Source organism: Perognathus longimembris, chromosome 2, assembly GCF_023159225.1.
Source record: "Perognathus longimembris pacificus isolate PPM17 chromosome 2, ASM2315922v1, whole genome shotgun sequence".
Taxonomy (NCBI): Eukaryota; Metazoa; Chordata; class Mammalia; order Rodentia; family Heteromyidae; genus Perognathus; species Perognathus longimembris.
Genome location: NC_063162.1, coordinates 127,373,302 through 127,387,906, shown reverse-complemented (window position 1 = coordinate 127,387,906; position 14,605 = coordinate 127,373,302). Strand labels below are relative to the sequence as shown.

At 34.9% G+C, this 14,605-nt stretch overlaps 1 protein-coding gene across 1 annotated transcript in view; it reads left to right on the top strand.

Annotated features, from left to right (window-relative positions):
- Positions 1–5,425, top strand: part of Asz1 (ankyrin repeat, SAM and basic leucine zipper domain containing 1) — a 38,346-nt gene extending 32,921 nt beyond the window's left edge. The window contains exons 11-13 of the mRNA XM_048337904.1: positions 1,737–1,842; positions 2,592–2,705; positions 5,273–5,425. Of these exons, the coding sequence (XP_048193861.1) occupies positions 1,737–1,842; positions 2,592–2,705; positions 5,273–5,425 (373 nt within the window). The remainder of the gene's footprint in view (positions 1–1,736; positions 1,843–2,591; positions 2,706–5,272) is intronic.
- Positions 5,426–14,605: the final 9,180 nt, after the last annotated feature.

Here is a 14,605-nt window from a genome sequence, read left to right as displayed (position 1 = left end):
GCTCTACCACTTAAGCCACAGCTCTCCTTCTGGCTTTTTGACAGTTAATTGGAGATGAGTCTCATAGACTTTACTGGCTAAAAGCCACAGTCCTCAGATCTCAATCACAAGAGTAGCTAGGATTACAGGTAGGAATCATAGACACCCAGCTTCACTTAGTATTTTAACGATAGTTCTCAGTAGATCTTAATTTCATTGATGGGATCAATGAATTACTTATTATTTTTCCTTCTTATGAAACTGTCACATTTTTCTTTATCACCTCTTATTTGGATCTTTGATATTGTAGTTAAACCTTAAGAGGACTCAGCTCCAATACTTCTGTACCTACTAATTTTCCCGAATCTTCCTTTATCCAGCTGAAAACTTCAACTCAGTACAAGTATGGTCTTCATAAAGTATTTTTTTTTTTTTTTTTTGGCCAGTCCTGGGCCTTGGACTCAGGGCCTGAGCACTGTCCCTGGCTTCTTCCCGCTCAAGGCTAGCACTCTGCCACTTGAGCCACAGCGCCGCTTCTGGCCGTTTTCTGTATATGTGGTGCTGGGGAATCGAACCTAGGGCCTCGTGTATCCGAGGCAGGCACTCTTGCCACTAGGCTATATCCCCAGCCCCATAAAGTATTTTTAATTTCCCTTCCAACATTACTCTGTGATAGTAAATTAATTCTTTAATTCTGCCTGACTTTTTAGTTATGAGCTAGTGTTAGTGACATCAGGGGTTGTTGAGAAGAATTAAATAAAGATAGAAATAACTAGAATTCAATACAGATACAAACTAGCATAGTGTCCTTCACATAGTAAATATCCAAATATTGGTGGTTCTGTCTTCTTCATGTTCCTTTAAATAATAATTGTGTGGCTATTTTTGTTGCTTTTTTCTTATTTATTGTCAAAGTGATGTACAGAGGGTTACAATTTAATAGTTAGGCCTTGGTTACATTTCTTGTACTGTTTGTTACCTCCTTCCTCATTCTCTCCTCCCTCCACTCCTTTTCCCTCTCCCCCCATGAGTTTTTCAGTTGGTTTACACCAAATGGTTTTGCAAGTATTGTTTTTGGAGTCGTTTGTCTTTTTATCCTTTGTCTCTTGATTTTGATATTCCCTTTTACTTTCCTAGTTCTAATACCATTATATACAGTTTCCAGTGTACTCAGATAAGATACAGTGATAGTGCAGGTACAACCACAGGAAGGGGATACAAGAGGTTCATCAACAATAGAAGCTATGGTTTCACATGACATGTTGAAAGTAATTACAACAGTGATATAATAGTTGTTTCCATAACATGGAGTTCATTTCACTTAGTATCATCTTATGTGTTCATAAGGGTATAGCTATTGGGCTCTTGTGATCCTCTGCTGTGACTAGCCTAAACCTGTGCTAATTATTCCCTATGAGGGAGACCATAGAGTCCATGTTTCTTTGTGTCTGGCTTACTTCACTTAGTATAATTTTTTCCAAGTCCTTCCATTTTCTTATTAATGGGGCAATGTCATTCTTTCTGACAGAGGCATAAAATTCCATTGTGTATATGTGTGTGTGTTGATCCATTTAAAATTTTGAGACTCTCAAGACTAGAGATGTATTTTTCTTTTATACTGAGCTCATATTTAGTTCCTTTCTATCTAGTTGATGTTTTTGAAATAATTTATTTTGTGAGTAGATTTTAGTAATTAGCCATTCACATGAAGTAAATTGCTGTTAAGTTTCTATTTCTGTTTTGTCTCCCTTCTCTAGTGGTGATGAGTTTCTCAACTTTCTTCTGAAATTAAACAAGCAGTGTGGCCATCTGATAACAGCTGTGCAAAATATCATTACTGAGTTACCTGTAAATTCTCACAAGGTATTCTACAAAATTTATTCACTGGAGAAAAGTGTGAATGCTGAATAACGCTTCAAATAGGTTCATGATCATTAAACAGTACTTATCTGGGAAAATTCTATTGTTTTTCAGTGTAGATAGAAATAAGTATATTTGTTTAATAATACTATGGTACATGCTAATTCATTGCAAAACTTAGTATTCTCGCCCTAAAGCAAAGGAAAATGAGGCAGTTCAAAACTTAAACTGATCCATATATTGAACTTGTCATTTGCTCATAAAGGGAATTTAAATGTCTTAAGTATAAAGTAATAAGGAAACCCAAGTGAAAGTTGAAACAAAACTGTTACTAAAAATACATTTTTGTTAAAAGTCACTTTAAATAGTAACTTAATGAAAGCAAACTTAATTTTAGGGGGTTTTCTGTGGTCTGGGTTTACCTATTTGTTATGAAAAAATTAAATTGACTTATCAGCTTTAAAAAAACTTAAAAATTGAATTATTACTATAAATATTATTGTTAATTTCAACATGGAAATTTTATGTAGCTATAAATGACAAATATATTTAACAAGTAGATTCAACTATTTACATAAAATTACTCACCTCTTTTTATGCCAGGATTTATCCCTAAAGAAAAATTTTTTTCAATCTAATAGGTAAAGATAACATATACTTTTTGTTCATATAAAGTTGTGAAAAGCTGCTGTTTTGTTTCTTTAAAATTATATTTCTGTTCATTAAAATACTACCTTTGAAAATATTGACAGATAGTACTAGAATGGGCTTCCCCACGGAATTTTACTTCAGTTTGTGAGGAACTTGTTACTAACGTTGAAAATTTGAGTGAAGAAGTCTGCAAACTAAAAGACTTAATTCAGAAGGTATGTAAACATTAAAATTCAGGAAATAAGGGAAATAAATGCCTTGCAAAATGCTAGATACCTGGTAAAGTAAATTTGACAAGAGCATCAAAATAAACAGTAAAGGGAGAAAGGACAGTTTCCACGGCAAGAAATATACACTGAAAGTAAACATTACTCATCATCAAAGAAATGCACACTAGAAACACTTTTGTATTTTTCATGTTTTTGATTAGCAAGTAAAAACAGATCACTCTAGTGATAATCTCTAGTTAGAATTGACTAAACAGATGTCTTCATGTGAAAATAATGGTTACAACCCTTTCAATCTCAATTTGGCAAGATGAACTGAGACCATAAAAAGAATTATATCTTCCACCTAGTAGGTTATTCTAAAATGGTCATATGCCGCAAGTGCTATATACTAGGGGGATAACTTAATAAACTAGGATGTGCTTATTTGCTATAAAAGTGGGCAGCCAATGACTATAAAATTTTTCTGACTTCTGACCTGAAGATTAGGTTGTTAAATTTTTATAGTATCAACCTGCGTTCATTTCGTATTTTCAGCAATATTTCATCAAGTTATTTTCCTCAGAATAACTGTTATACATGGTTCACACATTTTATCATTCTAGCTATTGTTTTAATAGCTGTAATCAAATTTTAATAGTTAAATCAAAAAGTCTTAAAATATTAAGCAAATTCTATGAAATCATGGTGGGAGAAAAGTTTTTTAAATGGATAAATGTACAATATATTAGGAATTCCTTTCCATTGAAGGTGGCATCTTAGAAACTGCCTTGTGTGTGACGTTTAAACATTGAACAGACTTTATGAATTCCTTCTATGTTGTCAGGTATCTGTTCTACACAAGCTAGATACAGAAACACACAAATTATCGAGCCATTTATCTTCACTACCTCCATGTCATCTAAAAGAATTGAAGGAAAGTAGTGTTGATCTGACTTAGCATATTTTTCATTGAGATCCTAGAAAACTTTGGAAGGATTCGTGTATACAAAGCTTGTGCAAAGCCTCAGCTTTTAATGTAAGAAATGTCTTAAAATATATTCGTGTCATTTGGGAAGAAGGAATGAATGATAATAAGAAGCACTGTTTTAAAAAATTACCAACTCTGAAACATAATACAATTAAACAAACTTATGTTAACAGTGTATACTATAAATAGTTTGCCTTTCTTTTCTATGGAAGGCTTTCTTTTCTGTGACTTTCTCTACACATTTACACATTTCTATATAAGAATTAGCTTTGAAAAAACATTTTTAATCTAATAATGAAATACACCTTTCTTTGGTTAGAAAAGTCTTAACAGATTGACTTTTCTAGTTTAGTCTTGGACAAGTAATACTCACAATGAGTCTTTAGGTAGAATGAAAGATTCCAAGTTTGGGACTCATGCTTGTATGTTATCATGCCTGTTACACTTGTGATTTTTCAGAGTTTACCAATAATAACTAAAGGTTTTTAAAGAAGTATACGAGTTATCACAGATGAGTGTATGTGGGTAATAGAGGGTGGGAGAGGTCAAGGCTAGCCTTTAGCACCACATTACTCTCTTTCAAACCAACACAGTGACAGCTCTTGTCAGAGTGGGTCATTCTAAGTAATTGGTTAATAAAAGGAATGACTGTCTCAGGATTCTGTAAGTGGGACATCAGTGTCAAAGAGGAATCTGTTGCTGAATAAAGACATTTGGAAGTTAGACCAAGAATATTGTCTTAATGAGATGGGCATTGAAGTCCAGTTTTCTGTTATGGATTTAAAATTGATTTTGCAGACTTAAAATTAAATATTTACATTGTAGATTTTAGAAGTTGTTCCTACTAATGTTGAAAGTATTTTATCTCCACTCCAGAACAGAATGTAAATTTCACTCTATAAATGTGTTTGTTTCTTTTATCTTTCAGGAGTCTTGTACTTTCTGATTTTTCTCCCTCTCGTGTTCCAGCCAAATATCCACCTCTTTCTACTTTCTCGTTCAACCCTCCTAGCCCTCATAATACTGGGAAGAGGCTTGTTTAGCACAAAATTTCTGTCTGTGGGAACTTAGAAACTAAATCGGTTATGTACTTTCACTGTTGAGAATGCTACTTTTAAGAACTACTTAAAGCTGGGGTGACAATTGTTTCTGCAGTTCTATTTAAGTGAAGTATTAAACTTTGAGCATTAGTAACTGATCTTCCTGTTTTTGCTAAATTTCATCTATTGTACACTTGCTATAAGAATAGTTCCTTTTGTAAGACATTAATATTTAGTACAGAAGAGAATAAATACCAATTATTTCTACTGAAAAAAGGTTTAAACTGACGTTAAGGAGCTTCATCTCAATCACATAAAAACACCATTTTAAAAATGTGATAATCTGTGAAAGCATTTTATGTAAAACTAATAATTTATAATAATGGAATGTTGGTAAAAAGCTATCTTTCAAGACATGTTTTCTCTCTAAATGTCCGAGAGTCTTAAATTACTTTCATCTATATTTGACACATCTCTTAAGATTTTTTAGTTTTCAGTATATTATACATTAACTTTTTTCTCTTTTCCTTACTATTTAATATTAGCTGCAAAGTGAACGTGAAAATGATCCAACTCATATACCATTAATGGAAGAAGTATCTACATGGAAGAGTAAAGTTCTGAAGTGGACCACTATTACTGTATGCGGATTTGGGCTCTTTCTTTTTATTTGCAAGCGAACTTTCCAGAGAAAATAACCCAAGTATTTGTTTTAAGTTATGTATTCATCTTATTCAAACTATCCTACCATCACTTTTAATCATTTTGGCACAAAGTAACTTTATTTCTTTGCCTATACTTTATAAGAAAAATTATGATAACATAAAGCACAGTTTTTCCTTAGAAAGTGATTTGTCAGTTTGAGTTATCAATAGTTTGTTATATTTTTATGTTAATTTCAATCAAGAAGTAAATTTCACAATACTTTAATGTGAGCAGATGACTGAATTAACACTCAAAATAAAACTTGGATATTCTCTATATTCTAAGAAATGTGTTTATTTGTCACTAAGAGTCTTACAGAATATTTGAACTGAATAGGCTCTTCTTTGCTGCCCTTGCTGGTCAGTGGAGAGAATGTCAAGGCAGCCCCTAAGAGGGCAGTTATGTATCTGGCCCCTTCCTGATGTTGTGTGGTAAGCAGCTTTCCCCTGCCATGATGTTTTGCCTTATGAAGGCCCTGAAACAATGGGCCAAGAGAATATGAACTGAAATCCCTGAAACTGTGAACAAAATAGCTCTTTTTTTTCCCTTTAAGTTACTTTCCTTAGGTATTTTTTCACAGTGACAAGTTTACTGATACTGAAGATGAATAATGGAAGTTATTGGTAATGGATCCAAACCTAAGACTATACCTGACCATAAATGGAAACCTTTAGGACTGATTTGTGGGAGGCATTTGGAAAAGTTAGGATAGACCAGCTAGAAAATGCTTACTATCATGAGATTAATTAGGGAGACTCTGGTGAGAGCTCAGAAAATGAGATTGCTGAAAGAACTGTCAACAGTAAAAACTTCTCCTGGGGTTTCCGGAGGAAATCAGGACCCTTTCAATAAGTAGACTACAGGCTATTGAATGTGGCAAATAACTCACCTACATTTTATCTATGCTCTAGTGAATGTGCGGGGTTGATTAAGGATTATGGATTCGTTTCAAGGCAGAATAGCACCTGGGCTATGGGTATTATTGGCTACTTTTAACCAAATTTACTGTGAACATTGTGAGCAAAGAGCAGAACAGAAAGATTTGTAGTTTGAAAGAGTGCAGACCCCCCACCATTACAGGTTTTGAGATGTAAAGTATCCCATTTGAAAGACTTTTTCTTAAGAGCATCTGGGTATGGTGCTCACAAAAGGCCATCTAAAGAATTGTTTACCTACATTCATCCATACATGGATTCAAAGGCCTCGCTAGCATGGTCCAGGTGGGCTCAGCTTTCTTGAGCTAGTGGTAGATTTTGGTATCATCTATGTGATGCTAGTTTTGCAGACTTGAAGACTGCAAAAGTTGTGAGAGACGTGGTGGTTTTCACCCAGATTTCAAATAATTATATGTGTACTTTGTGTATGTGCTGATATTAGGGATTGAATTTGGGGCTTCATGCTTTCACTCAGAATTTCCTCTTACAACTGGTGTTCTGCTACTTGTACTATACCTCTAGTCCCATATTTTTGCTTGTTATTTGGAAATAAGAGTCTCTTGGCTGTGTCTTGACAGGGCTGGCTTCAAACCAAGATCCTCAGATCTCAACCTCCTAAGTAGCCAGTATTATAGGCATGAGAAGAAACCAAGGACAGAAAGATGATTATTTATATTTATATTTATGTTCACCAATTCTAGATCTCTTCATTTACTTCTATGGGTTGAAGTTAGCATCTGGTATTATATTTTTTTTGTTTTTTTTTTTGTTTTTTTGGCCAGTCCTGGGCGTTGGACTCCGGGCCTGAGCACTGTCCCTGGCTTCTTCCCCCTCAAGGCTAGCACTCTGCCACTTGAGCCACAGCGCCGCTTCTGGCCGTTTTCTGTATATGTGGTGCTGGGGAATCGAACCTAGGGCCTCGTGTATCCGAGGCAGGCACTCTTGCCACTAGGCTATATCCCCAGCCCTGGTATTATATTTTTACTCCAGTACAGTACTGTTCATTTGGACTTTTTATCTTTTACTTTGTATGTGCCCTCCTAATGCTTTGTAGCCTTTATGAACCTTTCCATTTTTACTATATAGCAATTTCCACACTTCTTGGACATATTTTTAATACTATTTCACCACATCTGGAAGTATAAGCTATTATTTCTTTGAATTTTTTTTTGTCAGTCGTGGGACTTGATTTCAGGGCCTGGGCGCAGGCTGTCCCTTGAGCTCTTTTGCTCAAGGCTAGCACTCTACCATTTGAGCCACAACTCCACTTTCTGAATACTTTTAATCTTTTATTTTAAGCTCATTCCTAGTTCACCATTATATGTTGGTACACTTAAACGTGCCCTGCATATCTCTTAGGCGCTATTCATTTTTCTTCATTCTATTACCTGTTTCCTTTATTGATTTACATGATTTTTATCCATTTATGTTTGCATTCACTGATTGTTTCAAGGTTTGCTGGTTCTTCTTGTCAGTTAAAATTGACCATTAATCTGTTAAATGACCTTTTTCTTATGAACTGTTTTTCTCCTTGAGAGGAATATCTGAGCCACTGCTCTTGATGCTGAGTGAAGAAATAGCCTATAGTTGTCTCTGCTTCTCACAGCGTGGAACCTCTGCCCTATGAGTAAGCTGGGAATGAAGACAATAAAGGCCTCAGTATTCTTAGCATGCCATATGTGAGGGTTGAAGTTGAAGTTTTTTGAAGAAGCCATATCAGTATTAAAGACTCTGAAGACTGTAGTGGCTTTGGCTAAGTAGAACATCCTGATTATGGAAAGATAAATCTTGCAGGTAGAGAGCCCAAGTTATCTTTGCCTTTAGTCCCTTCAATGCCTGTTTACTCTCATCACCTTTGACCTTAGGACTATTAAGTTTACATCTTCAAAAATATAACTAAACTTAGCAGCCCTCTAGCCTCACTAACCTTACAGCTAACTATATTGGAATATAACAACTGAAACCTACAGAAAGATGTCCTTACTTTGTTATAGCCCACCTACCTGATGTTGATTTATGGTCATTGTTCTGTGTCTATGAAGTTCTCATATAGTGATACATGTCACTCAGGGTGACTTGAATGATGAACACTGATTATGGTCACGCATACTTGTCTCAGAGTGAATGATTTTTTTTATGTCTTTAAAAACCAGTTTTTATTTCAGTTTGACAGGGAGGGGGTTGTCCCCACCTTATAGGGCTCAGTGAAAGGAAGGAGTCCTTGACCTTTCAGCCCAATTCACCAGATTTTAGGTACTTAACTTTAGAGCCTGCCAGCAGTAAAGCTCATGGCCTGCCCCTACAGATGAGGTTTGGTAACCAGTGTTTTGAGAGCTGAGTGGAAAGGGATCCCTGTCTTCTTAGCTATGTCACCTGGAGTAGAGCCTCTTCCCAGCTGAAGGGATGGTGAAGGTAAGAGTGAATAAAGTTTCTAATGCTACAAACTCTTATGGAGTTTTAATAGAGTCTCTTAAATATTACTGCATTTGTCTCTAGTCTCAGGACATTTTACAGACCAAGTGGTTATATTTTTATCATTTCTTCCATCTTTGCTTTTTTCTTTTGGGTGTGAACCCATGGAGCTCCTATTCCCATCCTTACAGTGAACCCCTTAAGCAGTACTTTTGGAATATATGCTTTGTGCTTAGTATAATGCTGAACCCAAAACAGTGAGCATGAATCCTTTTGAAAAGCCCGAAACAGCTGAATATTATTATAGAAGCTTTATATTAATATAATGAGATGCTGAAAATTTGAAGAGCACTTAAAGTATATTGGGTACAAAAGAAGAAGATTGCCTAGGTTTAACCAAGTTATATTCGGCTTGGAGAAATGATGAAAATTTAGAAATCCTCCTAATGGAAAGTATTTCAGCTGACACACACTTTAAATGAATTAAATTTATTCAGTATGGGAAAGTAGGTATTTAAAATTGAAAAGATTATCACTCAAAAATGAATTCAGTAACAGTTTCAAATCCTCAGATCAAAAATGAGATTTTTTAAAAATAGGAAGTTGTTCTAGTTTATAGTTTATAATATGATGACAACTATTTGGGTTCTTAAAGAATCCAGATAACCATGATGACTCCTGTTTTGCACTCCAAGTCACTCTGTCACTGATTAATAAATAATCATTTGTAACTCTGTGGGGGTGGAAATAGGGTGGAGATTTTCTTTTTTGGCATATCCACTAGTGAGTAATACATTTATTTCAAGTGCCAATAAAAATGTTATACTAGACTTGTGTGACACATGTTAGTTATTAAATTACTTCTAAGCTGCTCAAGTAATACCTTATATTTTTCTACCTGTAAATTCAGATTGTCTTATCAGCACTGTGAACAAAATGAATAAGTAATTAGTACTGTATGATATTTGGGGGGAAAAATTAAAACATTTACAGAGTGACATTCTGGACTGACTTACTTCATAGTGTTTTTCACCTTTTCTGAACTGCTTTTTCATAATTGTTTAACATTATTTATATTTCAATTCATTTAAACAAATGATTCTTTTTAGGACTTGAACACACTGATGATTTTTTTTCTTTTTGACGCCCCTGTCTATAGTTGCATGCAGTCCTTTTCTCTCAAATCTGTAATCTCCTTAATACTGTCAGTGAAACAAAGCAGTTGTCTTTGGTTTTAGCCCTGTTGTCACTACCATGTCCCTTCTCTAGGTCATTCTCATCATTTGTAAAACTGATTTATCAAACTGAATGAATAATGACATCCTCAGAAGCGGATTCCATTTTGAATTATGAAATTAGAACAAAACTGGTGTGGACTTTAATGCCTAGACACAATTGCACCCCTCATGATTGACTTTACTGTTGATATCCCATTCAGATATGTAATGGGTTATTTTTAATTCTTGGTTGTTGCCAATATTTTGTAAATTTTGGTGAGCTTGCTTGTAATGAGATGTCAGTTCTTTAAATAAGTACTGAGTGCCTAGTATTCGCAAAAATGTGTTATAGAGATACAAAACATTTATATGAAATAAAAAACTAAATATTTTTTATATTAAGATAAACAGCAGGAGCCACATGCTCGTGGCTCACATCTATAATCCCAGCTACTCAGGAGGCTGAGAATTGGAGGAATGTGGTTTGAAGCCAGTCCGGGCATACAAGTGTGAGACTTCGTTTCCATTTAACCATCAAAATACCTGGCTGGAAGTATGGTCCAAGTGGTATGCATGCACACACATGCATGCACATACATACATACACACAGACACATACAGTAGAATTAACGTTAAGGATTTAAACTTTAAAAATACTGTCTACTTCATAGGAAAGAATATAATTAAGGAATTTTCTGTTTGTTTTAAGTTTCTACAGAGTGTAGCAATAGATTTGCTTATCTTTACCTCTGTGAGTAGGGTTCAATCTCAACATAAAACCTTCCTCCAACCCCCCCCCCCCGACTAAACAGCCTAAACAAGGAAAAATTGGCCAAGTTCCTTATGTGTTGTGTGTTGAATCTTTTAGAAAAGACAAGCCAGATGTAAGGGCAACTTCCCATACATTCATGATTTGCTCAAACTAATATTTGGAGTTATGATATGTACTATTTTTTCCTGTCCCCAAAATAAGGTTAATTAATATAAAACAACTGGAATTTTTTAAAGAATATAACTAAAAGTCTAGTTTGTAGCAATATTGCCATGGACTATCATGCTCATGGTAATATTGTAATAACATATTTCATTTTGTATTTTGTATATCATTTTGTATTTCATTTTGGTAAGGTATCTTGAAATGGACTTGTGATGTGGCTCCCCAAATCGTCCTTTAGGAGTAAAGGCCGTTTTCCCAACTACCGGGAATTCAATGAGCAGACAGCCTTTACCTGTCAGCATCCTTTGAGAGTTTCCTTTGCTCAAGTTTGCTGTATGGCCTGTTCCCAGGAATGACAAATGAACATAATGATATAAAGGCTAACATTCAGAGACTCTCACCTAACTGTAGACATCTGAATAATCATTACACTACAGAGCACCAGGGACTGGCCAGGACCTTCCTTGGGGCTCTATCACAGCTTCTCTTCAACCTACACCTAACAGTGTTTCTTGGCTTCCCTTCCACACAGTAATTGTCCTATGTTCTAATCAGCCATACTCTGTCACCATCCAGCAATGCCTTTGCATAAGTCATAAAATATATGCTTATTATTATTAATTATTCTCTAGAAAACTTGTTTCCCAGTCTGAAAAGTCAATATTCTGAGCTAGGTTGGTAGTTATAGTATTAAAAGCATTGATAAAAGAATGATTGTAGAGTTTTATAATTAAGCAAATTTGGGGCCAGGTAGAGCTGGATTCTAATTTCAGCCTGTCACTGGCTTTAGAAAATTAGCCATCCCTAGGATTTATTAAAGAAATTACATAGATATTTTATAGGATAGTTCTATTTGTATATACTAGCATAAATACTGGTAAATGAGTTATAGAACCTACAAGTTAACAGTTTTCCCTTCAGCGAAGTATGTTGTATTTCAGACCGAATGGATAGATGAAAAAAGTTGTCTTTGAGAACTTAAGTTGGGAGCCTGTTGTGGTGAAAATGTTTAAAAAAAAATGCTTATGGCATGGCAGAACTCAGAGCTCTTCTCTAGGAAGCCTTGAACTTAAACTTCAGCACTGCAAAAGTAAAATCTTAGTTTGGGAACCATAAAATAAAAGAAAATTAGCCATCCAAGTTCTGTGTTGTCATATATATATAACCATAATAATCATAGTAAAACAGTTACCTTTTATTGGGCACTTACTATATACCAATAACTTACCTAATGTAATAAACCTATTTTCAATCAAATTACTAATGAAAGCTATAAGATGAATTAAGTGAACTATAGAACATTCAAAAGTTTTTTTTACAATACCTTGTATTGTCCGCCAAACTAATTTCTATCATTAACATTTATAGTAAAAATAGTACAATTCCTTAAAAACAAAAATTATACTATACATGAGAAGTAAGATTTCTCAAACTGCCAAGTATTATTTTCTATAACAACAGCATATAATTTAAAAAAAAACACTTAAATTCTCATTCCTTCTTTTTCTCTCTGTTCCTCCTCACCATCCCTGCAATGCTTAGAATCAAGCCTAGGGCCTTGTGAATGCTAAGCACTTACTCTACCACTGAGCTAGACTCCCAGACTTAAAAATAACATTCTTCTGCTAGGATTATCCTAGATGTGTATTAATTATTACCAATGAGGGAAACCATAAAGTCTATGTTTCTTTTTTGTCTGGATCACCTCACTTAGTATGATTTTTTCCCATATCCCTCCCTTTCCTTACGAATGGGGCAATGTCATTCTTTCTGATAGAAGGATACATAGAATTCCATTGTGTTTATGTACCACATTTTCTTGAGCCACTTATCTACTGAGGGGCATCTGGGTTGGTACCATTTTTTAGTGATGCCAAAGTGTGCTGCCATGAACATAGTTGTGCTGGTGGCTTTAGTGTGGTCTTGCTCATAATAGCTCAATAGCTATGTACATATGAACACATAAGATGATGCTAAGCGAAATGAACTCCAAGTTATGGAAACAAGTTGATGTATCATTGGTGTATTTTCAACAAGCCATGTGAAATTATGCATTTTCTTTTGTTTTTCTTCCCCATGGTTTTACCCCTGATGTCACTGTAACTGATTTTGGTACCCTGGGTATTGTATATACATTTATTGGATCTAGGGAAGGGAAGGGGACCATCAAACTGGAGAGAAAAAGGATAAAAGACAAAGCAATGCAACAGCAAGACTTACAAAATTATATGCTGTAAACCAACTCTACAACTCATGGGGAGAATGGAATTGGGGAGGGTGAAGGGAGGAGAAAAATGAGGTAACAAATTGGATAAGAAATATGCTCACATGGGGGGTAGAGTGGAAGGGGGAGGGGGAGGGGTGAAATGAGGGAGGAGGTAACAAGTAGAACAAGAAATGTACTCACTGCCTTTCATGTGAATCTGTAACCCCTCTGTACCACACTTTTGACAATAAAGAAAAAAAAGAAATATGCTCACTGCCTTACATATGAAGTAACCCCTTTGTATATCATTTTGACAATTAATTAATTAATTAAAAATACTTAAATTCTCTAAGCTGACAAAGATATCGTCCAAATCCACAAAACAATAGTTAAAAAGTCAAGGAAAAAATCAATTATCTGATAAAGACTTTTAACTCTCCCTTTTCAATAAACTATGATAAGCAAATGAAAGGTGCATAATCAGGTACAGATTAAAACCAAAAACCACTAGTCTATAACATAGTTTATTAAACCAATTGTGATAGTAGAACAAGCTAAAATTATAGTATGATATCACATGTATAACTCACTTTATTCACGTGTCACTTTTAGTCTTCTCAACAGCCTTGTACTATATGTGTCTACCACAGTTTCTTTGCAGTATTTAGCAGTGGAATAGCAGTTTTAGGCCACAAATATTTTCAATCTGTTAAAACTCATGCTACCATATACCTTTTGTTTGCCCCTCCAAAGCTTCCCTTAAACCCTTCTCACCCTGAGAGGCCAATTTTATGAACTACACTAATGAGCCTTTCTTGAGTTTATCCAATGAGGAACCTCAATAAATACATGATGGGAAATGTGATATGATTATTTATTCAAGTATTTGTTCAAGCTCCTTCCTGCAAGATTCCTTGGGTCATCTGCATCCCTTAGCTGAGGGCACTCCTCTCAAGACAGTGTCTACAAGATTTGTTCCTTCTGGGTTCCAGGAACCTTCATTTCTTCCCCCTTGTCCCTGTTGTCTGAGAGTGGTAACAGCTCCTTGGCTCACACCTTAAAGTCTCTTTGTAAATCCATCTTCATTGAATTATCCTGCCATCTGTTTCCAGGTGAGAGTAAGACTGAATCATTGCTATATGGCTCTTCAAGATCTTGCATTAATTTATGGACATACCAGCAACACATAAGTGTTTATTACCCTCACAGCATTCCAACTCTTAATATTAAATGACTAAAATGTCCTTCTATTTAATGTAATCAAAGTTGAATGCTGTACTTCCCTGATTGGTAGTAAGGCCATTTTCCCTATAAACAAAGAACTATATATTTACTTTACACTGAACTGTTTTTAAGTATTTGAAATATCCCTGAAGTGTATTTATTGCCTTCTTTTGAGATGAGACCTTGATGAATCTACTTGTATTTTCTTACTTTATGTGTTTCATATTTTGGCCCTTAATATA